Raw genomic sequence first — 26457 nt, forward strand, 5'->3', positions numbered from 1 at the left:
TTCTAGCTTCACAGAGCTAGAAACAAGTGCATGTTCCAGCAAGCTAATGTGTGGAGCGCCAGAAGAATATTGCTAAACCACATTCAGTGAACAGGTGCTAGAGCAGAAGGAAGGATGGGCCTGCTATGAACTGACGGACAGTCCAACAGATTTCAGCTTTGTCTCATTCTGTATCAGGACGGCATCACGTTGCCCCCGTTTTACCAAGCGCTTCCCACGGGAAAAGGTGCCAAGTTGATGGTGGAGACAGTTCAGTACGCCCAGTAACAGTGGAGTAGGTCTCCTTGGCTGGCTTCTCAGATCAAAATTGCTTTAGCAGGATGACGGTTAGAAATACTGTGCAATTTTAGACGAACAGAGAAGAGTCATCAGGGCAAAACAAGAGGAAGAATATAACAACAAACAGCAGAAATGACTCACCACACACTCAAGCCACATCACATTATGATGCTCATCATTTTTACGGCCCTTTATGATCCTCTGTAAGAGTTCACTTTACCTGAGTAGTTGACACATTTTTTGGTAAAACTGTAAGTTCACTATACAAAACAATCCTGATATTATAATCTGCTTTTTCTAAACTGTTTATATTACTTTTGGTTGATCATCAGCTTTCATTACACTACCTGTTCAGTGAGAAAGGAGGGCTTATACGCCCCATCAGTAGAAGTGTTGCCTGTCCCCCGCATGGACTTCATATGGGAGACCGCCATACGTAGTATGGTTAGCTTATCGGGCTTTCTGGCCAGGGCACTACATGTAGGGACCATGTCTGACAGCTCAGTGATGTACTGGGTCATTTTGTTACGCCGGCGTCGTTCAATCTCACTGTGGTTTTCTCTAAAACAGAGGAAAGAAAAGAATACACAGCTAATGACTGTAGAATCACACCTACATCTAATTTAACTGACACAGATTATCAACAGCTTTATATCATGTCATCTCATGTCATCCTTTAGGTGTTAAAACTAAATGTTTCAAAGTTAGTTAGACATTAATAATTACTGAAGCAAAACTCCATCAGACAAAAAGAGATTAATTGCATTTAAATATTTACGTGACTATTTAAAAACATGACCTAGAATTACCTCAGGTGAATATCTTCCAGAGTCAACTGCTTTAAATATTTATTTGAAGAATGATCAAAATGTCATACAAACTCATATTTTGAAGTACCGGGACATTGTCTGAGTTAAATGTGCTTAGTTTAGTGTTCACCAGTCCTCACCATCAACATTTTTACATTTCTCCAACTCAGATTGAGATTATTTAGCTGTGTTAGGATCCTGTGTTTTGAGGTTTATTTATTCTGTGTTCCTTAGCCTCTTTCTTGCTTCTCTTTTACTTTAGTTTAGTCCTTTCTGAGTGATTCTAGCTTATTATTTCTATGTCTTGAGCCTAGTTACTCTTTGTATCTCTAGTTTAGTTTCTTAGTAGGGATGCTCTGATCAGGTTTTTTGCTGCCAATTCCGATACCGATCACCCATGAGGCCGATCTTTGCCAATCACCTGGACTGGCTGCTAATTTTTCTCTTTAGGTATAAATACTACTACGTGATCTGGCAATAAATTTACCTAATTTAGACATAAATTACAAAATATTTGCAGGCACAGTACAGTAGCTATTCAGTCAAAAGGACAACTGAAAAACCTGCAATTAGTAAAATAATATTTAACAGTAGGTCCTCAGTACCATAAGTTATGCATAAGTCAAATAAATCTCACAACACTGCTTATATCATATAATTCAACAAAAAAGAAATATTCATTCAGAGTCAAATGTAGGTTGCACCAAAATAAACAATACTGAGTTATTGAATCAAAACTTCCTGAGAGCATGGCTGGCTCTGATTGGCTGGTTGTGACTGAGCGGAATAATTGTGCAGAACGCAGGGAGGAGGCATAGATTATTTTTTTCAGAGATTATCTATCTCATGCTATTACATAGTGAAAGTTTTAATATATATGTAAAATCTTTTTTTTTTTTGTTTAAATTACCTGTTGCAACTTTAAGCAGACGTTCGGTGTGAGAGTTCACTGCGGGTGGAGCAGAAACGGCGCTCCGTCTGTGAAATATTACAATCTGTAACGCGTAGCGGCGGTCCAACAGCGGGAGCAGAACCACCGTCTTACATCGCTAGCTTGTTGATTTAAATTATTTTTCGGGTTTAGCTTTCTGACCGTGATGCTCTTCCGGGTGAGCGTTGGTAGCTGTGCGCTGCTTTACCTGCTATCTGGCTGCTCCGGATGTCCCTTTTTCCTGCATTGAGCCTCGATGTAGCCAAACTCAGTCAAATGTTTGTGTTTTAAATGTCATATTAGATTAATTGTGTTGATGCATTTTGACGTGCTTCACCCCCGAGGTATTTCTTCGGCGGAACACGCGAACTTCCCCATTCACTCTCAGAGCGTTATAGTTCCTCGCCACATAGCTTAGCTTTGTTGCTGCGTGTTTGCAGTGAAGTTAAGAGGATATCAGCTGCGCATGCAGGCTGCGAAATGAGATGCATGTGATCAGTTTTGGTGATCGTCAACAAGAGACAGTGATCGGCGATCACCGATCATACACTTTTTCACGGAAATCGGCCGATCGATCGGCACTCCTCTATTCCTTAGTGTTAGATTTATTTCCTAGTCTCCTGTGTACTTTCTCTCATACCATGTGCCACTTTCTCTCTCCCTCTCACCAGGGCCGCCCCAAGTCCCTAAGCGAAATTTGGTTTTGAGGCTCTCTAGTTCTGCTAGCAATCAGCAGTTGATCATTAGATAATTCACCCACCCTCTATAAACTTACTGCATCTCTGGCAGTGCTGTTTACATTATGTATGTATATGTATGTATAATGTAGAATACATTTATTGGCCAACTGATTTATCGACCAGTTGATTTCTGGGCGCCAATTTCCTTAATTTTGGGGGATTGTGATTGGCCAACACTTACACGTGAAGCCCATCTTATCCCCTAATCTTATCTTCGTCAGCAAAGGTTTAAAAATCAGCCTCTGTCCGTTTCTGCTCTACAGTGAGAAGTTTGACCAATAACCAGCAATTGCCCAGAAAACTGCAATCAGTGCAGCCCAACTTAAGATGGAAAACATACACACATATTCATGACATTCTTTGAATAAATACATTTCTCTTAAGTGCAACTCCAATAGCTAAAAATAAAATGTATACCACGTGAGTCTTTCTCCCTTGAGAATGTGGATTAGTACTGGACTGATTCTGTGCCTTCAAATGATTTTAACAGAAGTTTCACATAACTTAGAAGTTGATGTAAAAATAATGTTTGTTTTAGCCACAAAATTATTATGTTCAGCAGCAAACAACATACCCCCAGCTACAGCATAGAGTAGCTCAACTAGACAATATCAAACATTGAGAAGTTTTAATTATTGTTATCAAATGTTATCAAACACGGCACTCTGAAGCCAAAAAACCTTAGTTATATACAGGGCCAACAAAGAGAATCAACTCATTTAAAGTTTAAACTCAGTTTCACATAAACACAAAGACCCTAGCATAAATATTTGGCTGTTGAACTGGACCGTTCCAGGTCACTATCAAGCTAATTTTCTATTAGCAGCTTTACAAATCTTTTACATTACAATACATTACATCACCAAGGCACATGAAAACAAACCTTTATCTTGGCTTTTTCTATTCTTCCTCTTTCATTTCTCCCTCCCTGAAGGATAAGTCTTTTTTTGAGACATTGTTTTGCTTACTTACGTTCTGACTGGAGCTTTGGACGTTTGGATGCGCCCTGCACATTGCACATCAGCTCATGTTACCGGCAAACCGTGCGGTACCTACCGCGGCCACCAGGGGCCCTCTAGAGCAATTTATTTATTTCTTTTTATCCATAAAGTAATGATTTCTACATACATTATCAAATATATATTATTGTAAAAACAACTCACCTCGTAGTGAAATTGTGTGTTTTTGATATTATAACGACATAGAAATTATTACTAAAAAAAAAAAAAATTGCTCTACTGAGGGCCCCCTTAGTGGCCCTAAGCAGCTGCTTAGTTTGCTTATGCATTGGCCCTGCCTCTCACTCTGGAGTTTTTGTAAGTCGTTCATTATTGTTTCTTAAATGTTCAAATCAACTCGCTGCCTAAGCCTGTCCGCTATCAGATCCTCTTCAAAACCTCAGCAAACAATGACAGAAGCTGCACAAAAACCATGAATGATGCAAACTCAAAAAAATCACAAATATGAAAAAGAAATGCAAACAAAAAATACTGGCAATCACAGGAGGGAAAATGCTACAAAAAAACAACAGCATGTATGAAGTGCTGCAATCTCGCTCCACAAAATGGAAATGCTCCACACCTCTAGGAAGAGTCAACCAACAGATTTGTACGGGACAAGACTCTCAGTAAAATATACTCAGTAAAATATACTCACTATTACCCACAACTATTACCCTGGTTTGGCTCTACTATAGGGTTACCACCCGTCTTGTAAAATACAGAAGCATCCTATATTTGGTTGTTAAATGTTGCGTCCCAAATTGAACCGATACGGGACAAGATTTGTTCCGTATTTTGATAAATGTCCAATAGACACGTCTATCACACACATATGAACACCCAGGGTAACAATGATGATGAAAATAAAACACGGAAAATATTAAAGTCAGCTAAATTCTCATGGAGGGAACTATAAAGGACCCCCGGAACACTACGGACCAACACTGTTGTGGTTGCCTAGAGACGGATATTACTCAACTGCGGTGAGCTGCTGTCAACCCGCGTCTTTTTAAAACGTCCTCAACCCGATACCATCATGTCCTTAGAAGCAAGAACTGTAACTTGTAAAGATACAGACATGAGAGGGAAGATGCAAATCCCAGGCTGAACAATGTCAGTGAGGATGAATACAGGCAATTTAAAAAAAATGTGGCCATAGTGGCACAGTGTGATACCAGACAGAATGGATCAGGAGGGGAACACCGCAGACCCGTCAGAACCTTAAGAACCACACATCAGCAACAGTGTCTCCTCATCCCTCAATTGTCTCTTGCAGGCTGATATGGTGCAGAATGTTTAGCCATGATTAAGTTTCTTATTGTGCTTTTAGTAGACTATTATGGTTTGATTATTTGCTTATTGTATAATATCAGCCAAAATAAATGGCCATTTAAAGAACAAATCACAGATTAACAATAGATTAAATATTTTCAACTTTAAAAAGGTTTGTAAGGGCTTTCTGCATGTTTTATTTAGAAATGTTGATACATTTTCTGAATACATTGTTAAGTGGGTAAGGGTTAAACAGCAACCCAAAGTCCAGCGGACATTGGAGATGATATGTGGAAACAACATTAATATTTATTTAACATGCAAATAATATAGAAATCACAAGGGGAGGAGTTGGAGCGAAATTGCTACCGCAGTTGATAAACTGGTAACTTTTCAGCTGTTCTTCGTTAACGTGACGTAAATAGGTTATAATGATTTTCATTCAGTCAGGACTGACACTAGCCACATGCATTGCAGGTAGATTGTAGTAAAGTATTGATTAATGCCTGGTTTTAAAATTAGTTCACTGAACTTGTAGGCATTATTTTGTGCCCATTGTCGGACACCACACGGCAGGAACGAACCTGATCGAACCATTATAACTAGGATTTCTGTCGGCTAATGTGTGGTCTCTCAGATTTTGAAAATGGGCCAACAATCGGCCGACAGCTCTGAGATCATGTTGTGTGCGTTGGGCTTTACACTAAGGAAATGAGGAAGGGAGGGTCAGTGGAGAGCACCGGAGTTGAGCCTTTTTTTCATTCAGTGTCATTAACTGACAGAGAAAAAGGACGGAAGAGACGATAATGCCGATAATTAAAATGACGTTGATAGTCGTCATTTTATCGTACGATTAATTGATTTATCGTTTATCGCAACAGGCCTACACTGAATGAAAAAAGCAGTGTTGTATAGTAACGAAGTAAAAATACTTCACTACTTTACTTAAGTATATTTTGGAGTACTTCATACTTTCCTCGAGTATGAAAATTTTTGATGACTTTCACTTTTACTTCACTATATTTCCGAACTTAATTGCGTACTTTTACTCCGATACATTTTCAATGTGTGGTTTAGTTACAAAAAAGCGAGAGAGAGAAACAAAGTGTTTTGATCCCACCTACTGATTAGCAAGTAGCAAGTAGGCTACCGAACAAAGTCCGTAGCCTACTTGCCTGGGCTTGTTCATCACCTCCAATAGGACACACCTGTTTCGCTTCTCCCATTAAACACAAAGCAAGTCTCGCAATCAGCAGCAGTCACATGGAGGAGGCGACGGAGACCACAACGACTGCAACTACGTCGGATACGGCTCCAGGGGAACCACCAGCTGGTGATGAGAGCCCATGGCCTTATTTAAACACAATATACTCTTTCGTGGGTGTTAAAGATTCGTCGTACCGCATGCAGTTTATGTTATTCCTGCCCGAAGATGTGGAAATTCTATCTTACAAAAACTCCCCGTCCAACTTGAAGAAACACATCGAGGTAACGTCTTATGAAATGGTTATAATTATCCTGTTTCAGTAACTACAGCTTGGTCACTAGGCACTACTGTATTGTGAAACGTTGACCATAAATGAACTTTGTTTGGCATTGTTTCAGTTCCACACGTGGTGTATTTAGCTTAGGCTTAATGTTGACTGTAGCAGGCTACCTAGACTCCTCTGTTCAAGGGGGGACAGAAGCCATAGCGATAGCAATTTAGACTAAATTTAACGAATATAGGAAAGGCATGCAAGTTCAAAACCAGGTTTACAGATGCCAATAAGCTACATTTCCCTCCCAATTCTTTTTTTCTTTTGCATAATGACCAGTTGTGTGCACCACCTACTGACTGTAGGATTGACTGGTTCACTGATTTGTGAAGTAGAGTAATCGTAACAGATCTTTTTCTTCATGTTGGCCGCATTTTCTGTACTATTTATTTTTCTCATTTTCAGCACTGACCTTACTTGAAGGGAAAACTTAAGGCTTACAAAAACTTTGTATTTTCTGTCCTGGAGGGTATACTAAGAAGCCGGTTCAGTTGTAAAGCAGGTTAAGTTAACCTTGTGCTATAGGTAAAGCACCTAATTTTCTTAACTAAATGATGCCTGCAGGTATATCTATTAGCAGGTTTAATTTTGCTTGCACTTGGTTGTGTACATTATTTTCAGTGTATTTGACAAGTTTACCAAAATATAAAAAATGTCATCCAAACTGCATTTGCTTTGTTTTACTTTTTACTTGTACTTTTCATTACATTACTTGAGTACATCATTTTTACAGTAATTTCCATACTTAAGTACAAGAAGTTTCAGATACTTTAAGACTTTAACTCAAGTAACATTTCAGTCAGTGACCAGGACTTTTACCAAAGTCATATTTTGGAGAGGTACTTATACTTTTACTTGACTCTGAGATTTCAGTACTTTATACAACACTGGAAAAAAGGCTCAACTCTGTTGCTCTCCACTGACATCTCCCTTCCTCATTTCCTTAGTGTAAAGCCCAGCGCACACGACACGATCTTAGAGTTGTCGGCCGATTGTCGGCTCATTTTCAAAACCTGAGAGACTACACATTAGCCGACAGAAATCCTAGGTATAACGGTTCGATCGGGTTCGATCGTGCCGTGTGGTGTCCGACAATGGGCACGTAATAATGGCTACACGTCCAGTTAACTAATTTTAACACCAGGCATTAATCAGTCCTCTCCTTGGGCTGCCACCTTATCATGGTGGAGGGGTTTGAGTGCCCCAATGATCCTAGGAGCTATGCTGTCTGGGGCTTCATGCCCCTGGTAGGGTCACCCAAGGCAGACAGGTCCTACGTGAGGGACCAGACAAAGCGCAGCCCGAAGACTCCAATGATGAACGGCACCATTGGACTTCGTATTCCCTCGCCCGGACGCGGGTCACCGGGGCCCCACTCTGGAGCCAGGCCTGGAGGGGGGGCACGATGGCTAGCGCCTGGTGGCCGGGCTTTTTCCCATGGAGCCCAGCCGGGCTTAGCTTAAAGAAGAAACATGGGCCCCCCCTCCCATGGACCCACTACCCGTGAGAGGGGCCAAAGGGGACGGGTGTATTGTGTGATGGGTGGCGGCCGAGAGAGGGGACCCTGGCTGTCCAATTCTCAGTTGCAGAAGCTGGCTCTTGGGACATGGAATGTCACCTCTCTGGTAGGGAAGGAGCCGGAGCTAGTGTGTGAGGTCGAGAGGTTCCGGCTAGAAATAGTCGGTCTCACCTTGACGCATGGCTCTGGTTCTGGAACCAGTCTCCTTGAGAGGGGCTGGACATACTTCCACTCTGGAGTTGCCCATGGTGAGAGGCGTCGGGCAGGAGTGGGCATACTTGTTGCTCCCCATCTCGGCGCCTGTACGTTGGGGTTTACCCCGGTGAACGAGAGGGTAGCCTCCCTCCGCCTACGGGTGGGGGGACGGGTCCTGACTGTTGTTTGTGCTTACGGGCCGAACGACAGTTCAGATTACCCACCCTTTTTGGAGTCCTTAGAGGGAGCACTGGAGAGTGCTCTTCCTAGGAACTCCCTTGTTCTGCTGGGGGACTTCAACGCTCACGTGGGCAACGACAGTGAGACACTGGAGGGGGGTGGTTGGGAGGAACGGCCCCCCCGATCTGAACTCAAGTGGTGTTCTGTTGTTGGACTTCTGTGCTCATCATGGATTGTCCATAACGAACACCATGTTTAAGCATAAGGGTGTCCATATGTGCACTTGGCACCAGGACACCCTAGGCCGCAGTTTGATGATCGACTTTGTTGTCGTTTCATCGCATCTGCGGCCATATGTCTTGGACACTCGGGTGAAGAGAGGTGCGGAGCTGACAACTGACCACTACCTGGTGGTGAGTTGACTCCGGTGGTGGGGGAGGAAGCCGGTCAGACCTGGCAGGCCCAAACGTATTGTGAGGGTCTGCTGGGAACGTCTGGCGGAATCCCCTGTGAGACGGAGCTTTAACTCCCATCTCCGGCAAAACTTCGAACACGTCCCGAGGGAGGTGGGGGACATGGAGTCTGAGTGGACCATGTTCCGTGCCTCCATTGTCGAGGCAGCCGATCAGAGCTGTGGCCGCAAGGTTGTCAGTGCCTGTCGCGGTGGCAACCCTCGAGCCTGTTGGTGGACACCTTCGGTGAGGGATGCCGTCAGGCTGAAGAAGGAGTCCTATCGGGCCTTTTGGGCCTGTGGGACTCCGGAAGCAGCTGATGGGTACCGGCGGGTGAAGCGGCATGCGGCTCGGGTGGTTGCTGAAGCAAAAACTCGGGCATGGAAGGAGTTTGGAGAGGCCATGGAGAAAGACTTCCGTACGGCTTCGAGGTGATTCTGGTCCACCAGCCGGTGTCTCGGGGGGAGGGGGGGGGAAGCAGTACGGCACCCACACTGTTTATAGTGGGGATGGTGTGCTACTGACCTCTACTTGGGACGTTATGGGCCGGTGGGCAGAATACTTCAAAGACCTCCTCAATCCCACCAACATGCCTTCCATTGAGGAAGCTGAGCCTGGGGACTCTGAGTTGGGCTCTCTAATCTCTGGGGACAAGGTCGCCGAGGTGGTTAAAAAGCTCCTCGGTGGCAGGGCCCTGGGGGTGGATGAGATCCGCCCGGAGTTCCTTAAGGCTCTGGATGTTGTAGGGTTGTGTTGGCTGATGCGACTCGGCAATATCGCATGGACATTGGGGGCAGTTCCCCTGGATTGGCAGACTGGGGTGCTGGTCCCCCTGTTCAAAAAGGGGGACCAGAGGGTGTGCTCCAATTATAGAGGGGTCACACTCTTAAGCCTCCCTGGCGAGGTCTATTCAGGGGTCCTGGAGAGGAGGGTCCGTCAGATAGTTGAACCTTGGATTCAGGAAGAGCAGTGTGGTTTTCGTCCTGGTCGTGGAACACTGGACCAGCTCTACACCCTCGCCAGGGTCCTGGAGGGTGCATGGGAGTTCGCCCAACCGGTTTACATGTGTTTTGTGGACTTGGAGAAGGAGTTCAACCGTGTCCCTCGGGGAGCCCTGTGGGGGGTTCTCCGGGAGTATGGGGTACCGGGCCCTTTGATACGGGCTGTCAGGTCCCTGTATGACCGGTGTCAGAGTCTGATCCGCATTGCCGGCAGTAAGTCGGGCTCGTTTCGGGTGAGAGTTGGACTCCACCAGGGCTGCCCTTTGTCACCGATTCTGTTCATTATTTTTATGGACAGAATTTCTAGGCGCAGCCAATGTGTTGAGGGAATCCGTTTTGGTGGTCTTAGGATCTCGTCTCTGCTTTTTGCGGACGATGTGGTCCTTTTGGCTTCATCAGGTCGTGATCTGCAGCACTCGCTGGAGCGGTTCGCAGCCGAGTGTGAAGCGGCCAGGATGAGGATCAGTGCCTCCAAATCCGAGGCCATGGTCTTGAGCCGGAAAAGGGTAGAGTGCCTTCTCCGGGTCAGGGGGTGTGTCCTGCCCCAAGTGGAGGAGTTCAAGTATCTCGGTATCTTGTTCACGAATGGGGAAAGAAGGGAGCGGGAGATCGACAGGCGGATTGGCGCAGCGTCTGCCATCAAGCTGGCGCTGTACCAGTCCGTCGTGGTGAAGAGAGAGCTGAGCCAAAAAGCGAAGCTCTCGATTTACCGGTCGATCTACGTCCCCACCCTCATCTATGGTTATGAGCTTTGGGTCATGACCGAAAGAACGAGATCTCGGATATAAGTGGCCGAAATGGGTTTTCTCCGTAGGGTGGCTGGGCTCTCCCTTAGAGATAGGGTGAGAAGCTCAGTCATCCGGGGAGGGACTCAGAGTAGAGCCGCTGCTCCTTCACATCGAGAGGAGCCAGTTGAGGTGGGTCGGGCATCTGGTCAGGATGCCTCCTGGACACCTCACTGGTGAGGTGTTCTGGGCACGTCCCACCAAGAGGAGGCCCCGGGGAAGACCCAGGACACGCTGGAGGGACTATGTCTCTCAGCTGGCCTGGGAACGCCTTGGGATTCCCCCGGAAGAGCTGGAAGAAGTGGCTGGGGAGAGGGAAGTCTGGGCCTCCCTTCTGAAGCTGCTACCCCCGCGACCCGACCCCGGATAAGTGGAAGAAGGTGGATGGATGGATGGATGGATGGATGGATGGATGGAATCTACCTGCATCTACCTTACTACAACCTACATACCTGCAATGCATGTGGCTAGAGTCAGTCCTGACTGAATGAAAATCATTATAACCTATTTATGTCACGTTAACGAAGAACAGCTGAAAAGTTACCGGGTTTATCAACTGCGGTAGCTAGTTCGCTCCAACTCCTCCCCTTGTCATTTCTATATTCTTTGCATGAAATGTTGAATAAACATTAATGTTGTTTCCACATATCATCTCCAATGTGCTGGATGCCATGTCAGCTGTTTGGGATTCCCCTCCGTAATTTCCCCTCAGGCTGTTAACACTCTCAGTCGGAGAAAACCCCTGATTTAGATCAGAGTGGCCACGATGATCTACCGTATCACACCACACACTACAGGATGACCTACCTGCACCAAGCGACAATCTTAGAGAAAGCCCAAAATTCTAAGATTGTCATAAGGGAAAAATTGGGGCAAAAAACTGTGTAGTGTGAACTGTTGCATCAGGTAGTCGATGTGCCCATCTTCTCTATTTAAATCTAACAATTACTGAAGGGCAATATAGTATACAGACTTCATAATCTGCACTGTTTTGGTTGAATGCAGTATTTATTTCCACTTTGGCTTTATGTTGTTTAGTTTTTATTCAAGTGTGTTTTTTGTTAATGGAGACTGAGAATCCATTTTATTTTTGTTTTTGGTTGTTTTGTTTATCTTGTTTATCAATTCCAGTGTTAAGTGTTCTTTTGAAAATAAAGTGTATCTATCTTTGGCAGGAAATCACATGCATTATTACGTCATTTCCATTAAATTAGTGTACAAAGGTCTTCAAACAATATTATCGTTTATCGCACTAATTTTTGAGACAATTAATCGCTCAGCAAAATTTGTTATCGTGACAGGCCTATCCACCGATCTTATCTACCTCAGCAGAGACCTAACAATCAAACACTATGCTCTTCTGCTCTCCTGCGAAAAATATTTGACTTTCATCAGGTCAAGTCTCCATGTTTGTATCTAACAATAGTCACCACACTGTTGCCAACTTTGCCACTTTCTTGCTATATTTAGCAACCTTTCAGACAAAAAAATTGCTCATCCATCTATGTATCCATCCATCCTTCCAAAAACAAATTAGCGTCAGCTAAAATTGGAATTGGCGGGTCAGGTCTTTTAAAGATCGGTCATCGTGGATTCGCCAGAAAACTGCAATCTGGTTTGCATCGATCATGTGTCTGCAGTTCATTTTGTCGTTTGCACCTGTCAGCCACTGTAGGTTTGTCTTTGACACCATTCATTTGCACTGACTTTATAGATTCTGACACTTAATCTATTAATATAGATTGTAGACCACTTGTTTAGTCACTTGTTTTATTCTTTTCTACATGGAGCTATAATAAAACCAACTGAAATATCTTAAATGGGGACCGTTCTGTTGTTTGCACCATGCTAACTAGAGACCTATGCTGCTCTTAACTTTGTTACATCAACTGTTTCCAGTATTTCAACAGTCTCGGCTTTGTGTTTTCAAGTTGGTTTCAAACATTTCTCCTAATTTATAAAATGACATAATCAGCAGACTTCAGATAATAATTACTTGGAATTTTTTCTGACATCTAGGCAAAATATCAGAGGAGTGAACAAACATCAGATTTACACTGTACCCACCTATTGTTTCTGTAAAATATAATACCTGGTTGTATTTCTGATGGTGAAAAATACAAATAGGAGAAATAACTTGTTCCTATCGGTGTTACAGGAGACTCACAAAAAGTAAAAAAAAATATTGTCTTGCTATTTCAATTAGCTATAGCCATTTGTACCCTCTACAAAAGAAGATCCAGTCCATGCTGCTTGCTTTCACTGCTCTCACCTTGAAAATTTGCTGGGTCCTTCACCATCCTCATCATCAAAGTCCATTCTGTAAAATAAAATGGAATGACAGTTATCTAGCTGCCAACTTATGGCACTTTGAATCACTTTAATTATGTTTGAATTTATTTCAATGTACTTAAAAAGACAAACAGATCCAATATCTATGTTCAAATATTTCATTCAAATCCTGTATCTAGTCAGCGTGATGTTAAAGAACAATTAAGGTCAGCCAGAACTTAAAAAAAAACTGGATAGGCTGAACAGGTTTTATAGTTGTAGCTAAAATCAATACTAATATTGCAGTGACAATATATGCAAAGGTTAATTTCTACTGGATTGCATCTGTACTTAGGGCCATGTAGAGACCTTTGGAGACCCTGGGGCTCAAAGTTTAAAAAAAGGCACATGGAACAAGATCTTAAAATACCATACAACAACATAGCAACAACCCATATTGATCAAGAATTTAATTGGATCCTACTGTATCATTACCACCATGTGGGGACAATGCAAAGCAAATGTGGTATATTTTCCCCAACAGGTATAATGTTGCTGTTTTTGCTGCTGACAGTCCTGGAGGTCTGTGTTGATCTGAGACTGTAGCTGTTAAACAGACCATCGGAGAGAAGGTCGCTGGTTATGAAGTAATGAAATAAGCAAATTTGCTGCCATTTTACTAATTAAGCCCTAAAAATATCTATTTAACCTCTACAACAACTTGGCTGCAGACTGCTTTATAGCTCAAAAAAGGTCAAAGGGGTTAACTTTATATAATTTTTTTATGTTAGAGCCTCTGAGATCTTGAATTGTAAGACTGGGATATCAAGGCAAAGAAAACTGAGTAGCTGCCGGCAGGGGCCTCCAGACATTCAGGGGCAGAAATGGTTTAATTGTAACACAGACCATAGATCCAAACCTGTAGCATTCATTTATAGAGAATTACAATGTTATTAAATTTTATATAATGCAATCAGTTGGAAAAAAAAATACATTTAGGATTTAATTAGGAAGTTTTCTTTGTAAAAGTTTAAAGAATCATCTTGATAGTTTGATTGTTGTGTTACCATGGCTACAATATGGTGTAATCTTTGTGTTTGAATTGGGTTTGTTCACAAATACATCACAGCAAATAACCAATAATCAGTGATTGATTTTAAACTCTGCCAATAAACCTGGTCTCCCTCTCATAGACTTCACCTTATCTATATTTAAACACTGTTAGTGATGCTGAGGTTCTTAGTAGGAAGGATTTCAGGGAGTGGGGGGTTTTGTCTAAGGCCCCATATTACCTTGGGCCGACCCTGCATGAACAGCTGCTGCGATGTGCATCTCTGGCATCTACCTGGAATCCCTCAGTGGCCCCTATGTGAGTCCGCCGATGCTTTGGGGACATATTGATTCATTTAATTGTGGCATGTTTGGCTTTATGCTGCAACTCTAATTATTGCTACAGTATTTTCTCTGATGTTTATTTTATGAGCTCTAAATGCTCTGGGCCAAATCTTCCTTTAACACTTGAGGTTCTGCAATAACTTTTATTTACAGTCGCTCACCTCCAGCCCAGATCCTGTCAGCAGCGACATTAACCTGCCTGGTAGTAACGTTAAGGAGAAGCAGAGAGAACAGTCAGCAGGTGGTACCGGGGCTTTGAGACTCGTGGTGACAGTCGCAGTACCATGTCTTATATCAGAATATCTGATATAAAGACAGACATTTTTTATATCTGTCGGTGGGACCGACTTAGACTGCCTGTAGCAAACCAGGCATTTAGCAGCCTGATTAAGTTAAAGTCAGAAGTTTTCTCTGCAGCCGAAGCATTTCTGTGTTTAGGGGCAAGGCAGGTTTTGTCCCGCTATTGCAAGGACAATTATGAAAATATAAATAGAAACAGTTTTTCTGACGCCAACATCAGACCTACGTTTTTATTCACAAACCAGTGTATGAATATATATTCTTGCCCATAATTTGTTAGTTAGGGGGCTAACTCTCCCTGGACAGGTCAGCATCCATTGCAGATGTTAAAAAACATTTGTAATTTTTCTTCCAATTCATAATTACTCATAAGTACTTGTAAGTTACAAAGTAATGCTAAACTTCTTTTTGTTTAATCACATAAAATCCCAGTGAGATACATTAATTTATCGCAGAATGCCAGGTTTGAAGGGTATGAATATTTTTGTAGGATTCTGAATAAATTTGGGATTTTTCTTCTGTGCTAGAAAATAAAGTGTTTCAACAACAGAGCAGAACTAAAGACACTTACCCTCCTGATCTCCTCTTCCCACCGCGGCCTGACACGGCACCTGCCATTCTCACCTGGCCACTCCCAACTCCTCCAGGCATCACTACCGGACCTGGCAGCTCACTGGCTATTTCTACAACATGCAACAATTAAGAGCAGAGGACACAATATAACAAACATAATATATTTCACCAAAAATGAGCAAATCTTAAATTTTACACTAACTCTTTAAGAAATTCCACTGTTGATGCAAAAACATTGCTTAATGTACTGTATGTCAGCTTGTGTTATCTTTGGTATCGTCAACATATTCAACTGATGAAAATAAATGTACCTTGAAAATTAACCTCTTTTTCTAATAGACTAAATTCATCTATACCAACACTGAGTGTCATTTCAGGAGACATTGTTGCTGTGTACTGTATATACACACTCACCGGTGACTTTATTAGGTTTGCCTTCTTACCTAATAAAGTGGTAGCAAGGATACTAGGGGATTGGACTACCAGGGAGGATCCAAACCCTAGTATAGGGTTGGACCCCCTTTTGCCTTCAGAATTGCCTTAATCCTTCCTGGAACAGATTCAAAAAGGTACTGGAAAAATTCCTCAGAGAGTCTGGTCCATATTGACATGATAGCATCACGCAGTGGCTGCAGTTTTGTCAGCTGCACATCCATGATGTGAATCTCCCGTTCCACCACCCAAAGGTGCTCTAATGGATTGAGATCTGGTGACTGTGGAGGCCATTCAAGTATAGTGGACTAATTGTTGTATTCAGGAAACAAGTCTGAGATGATTCACGCTTTGTGACATGGCGCGTTATCCTGCTAGAAAAAGCCATTAGAAGATGGGTACACTGTGGTCATAAAGGTATGGACATGGTCAGCAACCAGGGTTTCCCCCAGAAAATTTGCAAAGCCCGGTGGTCAGGGCGTCGAGGCGGTCCACCGGCAGTTCACCATGTTTATATATTAAAAGAAGTTAAGTAGACAGGAAATGTACAAATATTAATGGGTAATTATGTGTTATGGAAAAACATCGCCAGTGAAACGCTATTTAAACCCACAGGTAGTCTTAAAAACAACAAATCAAACAATACAATTAAAATGAATATCAATTATTTGCACTTCTGTTTAATCCAAATTAAGTCAGAGGCTTCATAAGGACCCCCCAGGACTTCAAGGGCCTCATAAATGCTAATATTTTAACACAGACCACAGATATATAAATGTAACATTTGTTTATCGAGATTATCAATGCTGCTATATTTGATTTTAAATGTTTTCAGCATACATAAATTCAAAGAATTTAAATTGTTTAACATCTAAATGTAAGATTTTAAGGAGCTAGCAAGTTTACTTTGTAAAAGTTCAGAGAACAATCTTCATAGTTAGATTGTTTTGTTACCATAGCTAAAATCTGATGCTATGAGTTTAATCTTTGAGTTTGAGCTCTGTTTGTTCACAGATACAAATTAGTAAACTGCAATTATTTTTGATTGCTTTTTAGGTTGGCCAATGAAACTATTCCCCTTCTCCCAAATTTCACTACATCTAACACAGAAGCTGGTTGCTGATGTTTTTAGGAGCAAGCGCCCCCCTATTATGTGGGCAAAGCATTTGGTATGGTTTGATGCTTTGAGAAACCTCAAAAATAATAGAAATTAGAAATAATAATAAAATAATATATAAAACAGCGTGATGCGTCACTACAAGAAGAGCATGATAGCTCCTCATCGGCCTGAACCTGCATTTATCGGGAACACAGAGCCACACGCTGGGCAGTGTGTTGAGATGTAAAAGCCGCATAATTCTTTGTTTACAAAGATAAATCAATTTCACCACTCCCTCAACACGCACCCCTGAAAGCGGGCTTTGCCTGTAGTTCACATAGAACTGCGCAACCAGAGCTAACACAGTGGGTAAGAGTTTAAACTCTTACCTCGATGCAGAGTTCTGCAAAAAGACATAATTCATCACAGGGGGTATCCATACATGTCACCCTGTGTCCAGTTTTAGTGAAGGGGAGCGCGCGCAATCCCCGCTGAGGTAAACTAAAGACATAAAGCAGGGACAGCGCGCGAGTTAACACACAGAGGCTTCACCTGTGTGATTGGTCCGCTCCGCCAGCTTTAAATGCATAAAGTGTAAACCTATCTTCTATAAACCTATATTTTAGAAATAAATATGCTCCACCAGTGCAACAGAGAAGCTTGCAATCTGGCTTGATTAAAAAAAAGTAAAATTAAGCGTTTTTTGTTTGTTTTTTTAATTCTGATTTTCCTAAAAACAAGAACAAGCAAAGCTTAGCCTGGCATGGTGGGCCGAAAATCTTATAATACACTAGGGGAAACCCTAGTAACAATACTCAGGCAGGTTGTGGCAGCGCCACCATGCTCTGTAGAGCTTTGGAACCAACGTCACTGCATATGACATTGGAGGGCGTTTACGTCTCGCCAGTCGCTCAGCGCCATCTTTGAAAGCCACAGACCAAAACAAGTATTATTCCTGTGTTTTTATTGTATTACCGCTGTATCCTCTTCCATAATGCTCAAAAGCAATTCAAAACAAAGTGGGCTATGTTGCAACAAGCTTCAACCAGATACCGAAAAAACAGTACATGGAAAAAATAGCTAAAACTGGAAATTTTGACCAGTTTGAAATTAAAAGTTGGAGCAGGGACCCTGAGGCTCCTGCCTCCACTGACATTCCCAGATATATTTGCTTATCTGGTTTGTGGTGTCAGTGCTTACACCACAAATGATTTCAAGAATTACAAGTCAGTGGAGGCACATGTCAAATTTATGAATGGCTGGGTACATGATTTGAACATTTTTAACCCTCTAGATTGTGAATATATGTGGTTTGAACAAAGGGAAGTTCTTGGTTCCTTAATTTTATATAAAGTATTAATCTACACTCTTTTACAATAAATCACAATGTTGCTATGAATATTAAAAAGTGTGAACGTGTTATTTTTAAAGTATTAACTAATACAGAGGTCGGCAACCCGCGGCTTTAGAGCCGCATGAGCCCTAGTGGCCCTCTGGAGCTTTTTCTAAATCTTTGAAAATGGGAAATATATTTTTTGTTTTAATATGGTTTCTGTAGGAGGACAAACATGACACAATGATTCTTAACAAATTTTTTTGAAAGAAAAAAAACTGGAAATGTCAGTGAAAAATCACTGATATAGTGATTTTTGTCAGTATATATTTAGAATGACACTTAGCAATATTATTTTGATTTGTTGCTCAGGTCCGAGGATAGTTGGTGTCAAAAGGGAAGAGTATTGTAAGTATTGTAATTTTTAAATAAGTGGATCATACAGTAGATGCTCAAGGAAGTGGATAATAAGCTGAAGTATGCCTTTAACCCATTTCCTTGACCTGTATGGATATTTACACCAACCCCCTGTGAGGAATTATGTTTCTTTGGAGAAATCGAGGTAAACGTTAAAAATGAACCGCTTTAGCTCTGGTTGGCCAGCTCTATGTGAACCGTAGTTATAACTTGTAGTCGCGCTTTCAGCGATGTGCACTGAAGGAGCAGTGAGAATGATTTATCTTTGTGAGCAAAGAATTATGCCATGTGTGGCTCTGTCTTCTGTGTAAAGGGATGTGGTCCCGGTTGGCCGGTGCATTAGTAGTTAACGAACCAGCGATAATCACTCATCATGCAGGTTCAGCCCAGTGAGGAGATTTCGCTCCTCACGCTTGTTTTATATTATTTTATGATTTTTTTTTAAATATTATTTTTCCGGTTACACAAAGCATCAAACTGTATCAAATGCTTTGTCCACATAGTCAGCCAAAGTTAATGAGCACAGCCGCAGGAAAGATCTGAAAAACACGTCCCATAAACTTGAGCAACCAAAACAGTTTCTGTAACGCTTATTAAAAACTCAACAGACAAAAAATGGAAGAGCTACTAAAGTCACATTAGCAGCAATAAATAAATTCTGCCTTTTGTTGCGCATCTCTGTGCGCATTGCAGACGGCCTTTGGGGCCTTATGGAGCCTCTGACTTAATTTGGATTAAGTTATTGGAAATTTTGACCTGTTTGAAATAAAAAGTTGTAGAAGACCCTGATTAGCCTGCCTCCACTGACATTCCCAGACATATTTGCTTATCTGGTTTGTGGTGTCAGTGCTTACACCACAAATTATTTCAAGAAATAATTCGTGGTGTAATTCAGTCAGTGAATTACAGTGACTTGTAATTCACTGACTGAATTACAAGTCAGTGGAGGCACATGTCCAATTTACGAATGGCTGGGTACACGATTTGGACATTTTTAACCCCCCAGATTGTGAATACATTGTGGTTTGAACAAAGGGAAGTTCTTGGTTCCTTAATTTTATATAAAGTATTCATCTAGACTCTTTTACAATCAATCAGAATGTAAATAAACAGAAGTGCAAATAATTGATATTCATTAGAACGGCATTCACACTCTTGAGCTAGCTAAAAAGGTAAAGCTAGCGTTACCTTTTCAGAAATTCAGTAGATTAAGTAGACTATTTCTTACCTTTCTGCAAGTCTCCAGCAGTTGGCTTCAAACAATTTTGCCATTTCCACCAAAAGCATTCAGCATTGAGTATTCACACTTGCATTTTCATAGGAAATGCACACTTTCTAGTTGGGGTGAATGCTGCAGGCATTCATTTTCTTGTTTTCCTGTTTCTCCTTGTTCTTTATTATTATTATTATTATATATATTTTTTTTATTATTCTGGCTGCTTCTGTACACTCTTCGCCACGCTTGCATACTTTGTACTATTTTCACCATTCAACTTTTATACCATTCAGCTTGCTCTGCTAATGCCGGCTACATCTTTTGGTAGTCATAACCTTCATACTTTTGATGATATTCAACTTTTTATGAATTTTTCACCCCTGTAGAAATGGGGGAAACAGCTACATCCTGTGGCAGAATTGCAAATTACAATATAAAATGTCTGTTGTGTTTCACAGTTCATGTCTCAGGTCAGCTGCAAACACTTTTGCCATTTTCACAAAAAGCATTCAGCATTGACAATTCAGCATTCACATTTGCATTTTCATAGGAAATGCATACTTTCTAGTTCTTAATTATTTTTATTCTGGTTGCTCACTTTTTCGCCGCGCTTCTTCTCCTGCATACTTTGTGCTATTTTCACCATTCAACTTTTATACTATTCACCTTGCTCTCTTAATGCTGGCTATATCTTTTGGTATTCGTAACCTTCATACTTTTGATAATATTCAGCTTTTTATGAATTGTCACCCCATAGAAATATGGGCAACAGCTACATCATGTGGCAGAATTGAGAATCACAATATGAAATGTGTTTCACAGTTGATTTCTCAGGTCTTGCATATTAATTGCAGTTTTGGTGCTGTCATGGAGGACACAGGGCAGTGGCCATTTTGAAGTTGGGCAGTTTAACAGCTTTTATGCTGTATAACACCTGGGAATAATTTAAGCTTTTGACATTGCTTTTTTCGTACTGCATGTGGCATGTTTTTTGTAGTCACCATGCTAAACGATGCCTCCAAACAAATGGTATCTCAGGAACCATAAAAAGTTTGGATTTCATTCACCCACAGTTTTTATCAGAAAGAATAGGGAGACATTTCTGTCAGGTTTTACCTGAGTTTATATGTATATATATATATATAGCATAGAACATATTACTTCTAATACTGTTTGGGTGGAATTTTTGCATTGTTCAAAAGATTTACTCCTCTTCAACAGTTTTTCTGTTATAATAATCCCATTTAGGCACTTTGCAGGATTATAAATTATAATTTTTTAATTAAACAGTATCAACATTGTCATGGTTTAAAAGGTAAGTTGCCATTGGCTTATCAGCACCGCACACATGAATATCAAATGCCCCAACAATAAAAATACAATATTTCAACTAACAGATTAAAGAGTCCTGACTGTGTTTTGGGAGGTCCAGATGGGACAAAAACACCCTGAGCAGGTAAAAGGTTATTTCACTGGATGGATCTTTGTGTGGGCCACGAACACTTCTGCTTCTGCCTATTTCTTGCATTTCTGAAATGCAGTTGACTTCACACGTTTTGGTATTTTCAACAAAAGCATTGAGCATTCACACTTGCATTTTTGCAGGAAATGCACACTTTTTCTAGTTTGAATTGTATTGTTTGATTTGTTGTTTTTGAGACTATTTGTCTCAAAAACAACAGTAACATAATTACTTCAGTAAATTATGTTCAGTAACATAATTATATGTTACTGAAATATGTTGGTGAAAATGATGTTTTCAGTAACATATAATTACCCATTAATATTTTTACACTTCCAGTCAACTTAACATCTTTTAATACAAAAACATGGTGGACCGCCTCAGCACCCCAACCACCAGGCTTAGCAAGTTTTCTGGGGGAAACCCTGAAACCAAATCATAATTATTATTGAAACCCTTCAATACAGATGGGCTATACTGCACAGGTGCACATTACACTTTGGTTTGACATAAACTGATGTTATAAACAGATCAACATTCATTGTTCAATATTCATGTTTATATCTTTAATTGCCTTTATTGAGTCTATTTACTATCCCTTCAGGCTTTATCGTTGGTTTTGTAAACTAAAAGGCAATTGGTCGCATAAGCTGTGTGATTGTGGCTAACCAACAAGTTATCCTACAATTGATTATCTTATTCAAGATGACTAAGCAACAACAAACGCTCATCCTGGAACAACTAATAAGTAAGGTGCCTTAACCAAGCCTCATGTGCTCCTTAAACCCTAACCATGGACCAGTCATTTGGTTCATATCACATTTGGTTATTAAATCTGTGACTATTTTCTTGGAATACTATTATATGTTTGAGAAATATACTAGCCTTAGTTTCACACCGGTTCATGTGGAGGATAGATAACAGCTCAAAAGGCTTTCTTGGTGGTTCAGTTGTTGCTAAATTTCTACTGTTGTTGAATGAATGTATAAAATTAAACAGCGTTTAATAATTGTCTTGGTCAGGAGTCCTTGTAAGCTGCTAACCGTGTTAAGTAGAATTGCCCCCCTGGTAACTGTTCCAGTAGCTGTGGAATAATTCCAGACTTGCTGCTGCTTAAAGAACATTTCTGCCTCTCATTTGGCTCCTCATGTTGGACCAACAATGAAGCAGACATCCCGTTCATGCGCCCATGAAACTCTCTGCAGACCGTGGGAAGGACAATGATTGTGGAGAGCGATACGCTGAGCTTTTGTATGGCCCGACTGAACACACGAACGCACGCACCCCCACACACATACACACTCTGTCTCCGTTTTCTGAAGCAACCAAGATCACGAATACAACTACAAAGCATCCAGAAAGTCACAACTACCCATCTGTTTTCCACGGTTCGAAGCACTGAAGAATGGTAACGGTGTAACCATGAGCTGAGTGGGGGAAGGGGATGGATGCTGGCTGGGGCTGCAGCGGCCTGTCGGTGTCGGTGCCCCGCTCCAGCTTCTCCCTCGCCGCTCACATTCATCCACACACCAAGAAAAGTACTTACCAGACGGGTTCACCGCAGCGGGAGTCGCCATGTTGTCACTGCGTGGATAAAAATATATCTAAGCGATGGAGATGACGCACAATACGGCGCGAGAACCCCCCCGCTAGAAACCGTTTGCACTCCGTGGAACTGGCACTCGAAGCTTCTTCCAGCCTCCCACTTCACCCGCTTTGATGCGGAGGGAAATGATTAGGTCCTTCAACAAACGCGTCTTTGTGGGAAATAAGAACAGTGTGAATGTTGCTATAACAGCAATATCTCAGAGACTAGACTTATTAAAATGCAAGATGTCTGAATCGTAACACCGCGAGACTTTAGGGTTGCATTAATAATTGAATGTTAAACAGTGCACTTATGTAGCGTTACAACTCCTTATTAAAATGTTCGACAGTGATTATTTGTTTACTAGTTTCTGCTGAAATATTTTGACTCAATATGCTGCCTTCTGTCTTCCAATATCACTGACCTGAATTGGAGGTCACCTGCACACCAGCCATTATTTCAGAGTAAAACTGAATGACGATAGTTTACGAAAAAGACGTTTCAGTCTAAAATAACATCGCAGATTGAAAATAAGCCCTATGTAGCAGTTCTGGAGTATCTGCGAGTTTTTCTCTTTAAAAAATCTGTCAAGCAGAAGAGAAAGAATTCTGAACTTTAATGGTGCCATTTTAAAAAGAAAGTCAGATCCTCTTGACAAAAAGTATTGGCACAGCATATAATTTTCTTAATGGAAGGAAAATTGTATGTTTTTTTCTTTTTGAAAATTATAAGAAAAATTCTAATTTTCTTGTGGAGAAAGCTTCAATCCTAACTGTACAGGCACGTGCAGAGGAGGGGGTGCGTAGGGGACTTGAGTCCTTGCCCCTTTAATCCTTGATGCCCCTAGTCCCCTTTTTGAGTTTCAAAAAAATTTTGTTTTTCAATTTTTTATTATTATTATTAATCTGTGTGTCAGGAGGCCTGCTTGTGCCTCTCAGGAATAATATTTAGAATAGAATAGAATAGAATAGAATAGAATAGAAGTACTTTATTCATCCCAGCAGGGAAATTACTTCGCAGTTACAGCATAGAGACAAGTCACAATAACAACTACCACTGAGTAGTAGTTGTAGATAAAATAAAAAATAAAATATAAAATGCTATAAATTGTAAAAATATGAAATGCTGTTCATATAAAAGCAACTTAAGAGCAGTCCTTACAAAGATACAAAAAAATGTAGATATGTATATGTAAATATATGTACAGCAAGTGTGCCACAGTGCAGTTGTGCAAAATCGGACTGATTAGTGCAGAACAATTATTTAGCTTTTATTGTACAGTGAGGTGGCATGTGGCAGGAAGGATTTCCTGTATCTGTCCCTACGACAGCGGAGCTGGAGCAGCCTATGTGAGAAGGTGCTCCACTGTCTGTCCACTATGTGGTGGAGAGGGTGCTGTTTATTGTCCATAATAGACAGAACCTTCTTCAGTGTCCTCCTCTCCACCACAGTTTCCAGGGACTCCAGCCTTAGTCCCAGTACAGAGCCAGTTTTCCTGATGATTTTGTCTAGTCTATTAGAGTCGCTGGCTCTGATGCTGCTTCTTCCCCAACACACAGCAGCAAAGAAGATGGCACCGGCAACAACACTGTGATAAAATTTCTCCAACATCTTGCTGCACACATTGAAGGATCTCAGCTTCCTTAAAAAATAGAGTCTGCTCATCCCCTTCTTGCACACAGCGTCAGTGTTTGATGCCCAGTCCAGTCTGTTGCCGATTACAACTCCCAGGTATTTGTAATCCTCCACCTCCTCCACCACTTCTCCTTTGATCTTCAGTGGCTGTGAAGATGTCTTCTTCCTTCTGAAGTCAATCACCATCTCTCTGGTCTTACTAATGTTGAGCCTCAGGTGATTCTGCTCAGACCACTCCACAAAGCTGTCCACCAGTGTCCTGTACTCCCCCTCCCCTCCATCCCCTATACACCCGACAACCGCTGAGTCATCAGAAAACTTCTGTAAGTGACATGACTCAGAGTTGTACTGGAAATCAGTGGTGTACAGGGTGAAGAGAAGGGAAAGGGAGAAAGCACAGTTCCCTGTGGAGCTCCTACGTCACTGACCACCACATCAGACAGGACACTGCCCAGACGGACAAACTGTGGCCTGCCTGTCAAGTAGTCAGTAACCCAAGAGATCACTGAGTCGTTGACACCCATCCTCCACAGCTTCTCACCCAGTAGCAGAGGCTGGATGGTGTTGAAGGCACTGGAGAAATCAAAGAATGTGATTCTCACAGTGTCTCCTCCACCATCCAGGTGTGAAAGTGCTCGTTGCAGCAGGAAGATGACGGCATCGTCCACTCCTAAGTGGGGCTGGTAGGCAAATTGCAGGGGGTCTAGAAATGTCCTCACCCTAGGCCTCAGCTGGGCCAGGACCAGTCTCTCCATGACCTTCATCACATGAGATGTGAGAGCAACTGGTCTGTAGTCCTCTGGGTCAGATGGCCTTGGCTTCTTGGGAACAGGAACCACATGTGATGTCTTCCACCGCAGCGGGACTCTCTCCAGCCTCAAGCTCAGGTTGTACATGTGTGCCAGTACAGGGGACAGCTGGCCGGAGCAGGTCTTCAGGATCCGTGGTGTAATGCCATCAGGTCCTGCAGCCTTCCCCTGGTGTAATCGCTCCAACTGTCTCTTAACCTGGCCTGTAGTCACCGTTAGCTGGGAGTAGGTGTTGTTGTCTGCAGTGGAGATGGGGGAGGAGGAGGGGATGGGGGGCTGAAGGAGAGGTGGTGTGCAGGAGAATGCCGGTAAGTGGGTTGAACAACTTGGGGCAGTGTGGATGTGTGGGGGGATGGTGGTGGTAGGGGAGTAGCAGGAGGTGAGCTAAACCTGTTGAAAAACTGGTTAAACTGGTTTGCTCTATCCAGGCTCCCAGATGTCTGTGTGTCCTTCCCCTTCAACCCAGCAATTTGCTTCAATCCTTTCCACACATCTTTCACACTGTTCTGCTCGAGTTTGGACTCAAGTTTCCTCCTGTAGTTGTCCTTGCATGTCCTCAGTGTCTCTCTGAGTTCACGCTGGACTCTCCTCTGCTCCTCCTTATCTCCAGACCTGAAAGCTATCTTCTTTTTGTTTTGAAGTGCCTTCAGGTCACTGGTAATCCAGGGTTTGTTGTTGGAGAAGCAGCGCATGGTCTGGGCTGGCATGACAGTGTCCTCACAGAATCTGATGTAGTCCGTGATGCAGTCAGACATGTTGTCGATGTCCTCCCCATGAGGCCTACAGAGCACATCCCAGTCTGTCGACCCAAAGCAGTCCTGCAGTGCCTCAGCTGCCTCCTGTGTCCACCTTCTCACCGTCCTGATGCGCACAGGCTGCCTACTCACTCGAGGGACATACTTGGGAGTCATCCTTACCAAGATGTGGTCCGACCTGCCAAGGGGGGGCAGGGCTGTGGCGCTGTATGCATCTTTGGCATTAGCATACAGGAGATCCAGCATTTTATTTTCCCTGGTGGGACAGTCAACATACTGCTGGAAGTTGTATAGAGTTTTGTCCAATAAGGCATGGTTAAAGTCACCTGTGATGACCATGAAGGCGTCCGGGTGTTGAGTCTGGAGTTTGGCTGCGGTAGAGCTGATGATGTCACAGGCCACCTATTTAGCAAAATAAACTAGTTTGGCTGCCCTCAGTCTAATAATGACTCTCAGTTTCTCTGCCTCCA

The 26457-nt window shown here is 42.2% G+C and overlaps 1 protein-coding gene across 1 annotated transcript in view; it reads right to left on the reverse strand.

Annotated features, from left to right (window-relative positions):
• arnt2 (aryl hydrocarbon receptor nuclear translocator 2) overlaps positions 1-23222 on the reverse strand; it is an 84968-nt gene extending 61746 nt beyond the window's left edge. The window contains exons 1-4 of the mRNA XM_023332324.1: positions 22747-23222; positions 15240-15351; positions 12975-13022; positions 627-840 (exon numbers count right to left, since the gene is read on the reverse strand). Of these exons, the coding sequence (XP_023188092.1) occupies positions 627-840; positions 12975-13022; positions 15240-15351; positions 22747-22777 (405 nt within the window). The 5' untranslated portion in view covers positions 22778-23222. The remainder of the gene's footprint in view (positions 1-626; positions 841-12974; positions 13023-15239; positions 15352-22746) is intronic.
• Positions 23223-26457: the final 3235 nt, after the last annotated feature.

Source organism: Xiphophorus maculatus, chromosome 4 (assembly GCF_002775205.1).
Source record: "Xiphophorus maculatus strain JP 163 A chromosome 4, X_maculatus-5.0-male, whole genome shotgun sequence".
Taxonomy (NCBI): Eukaryota; Metazoa; Chordata; class Actinopteri; order Cyprinodontiformes; family Poeciliidae; genus Xiphophorus; species Xiphophorus maculatus.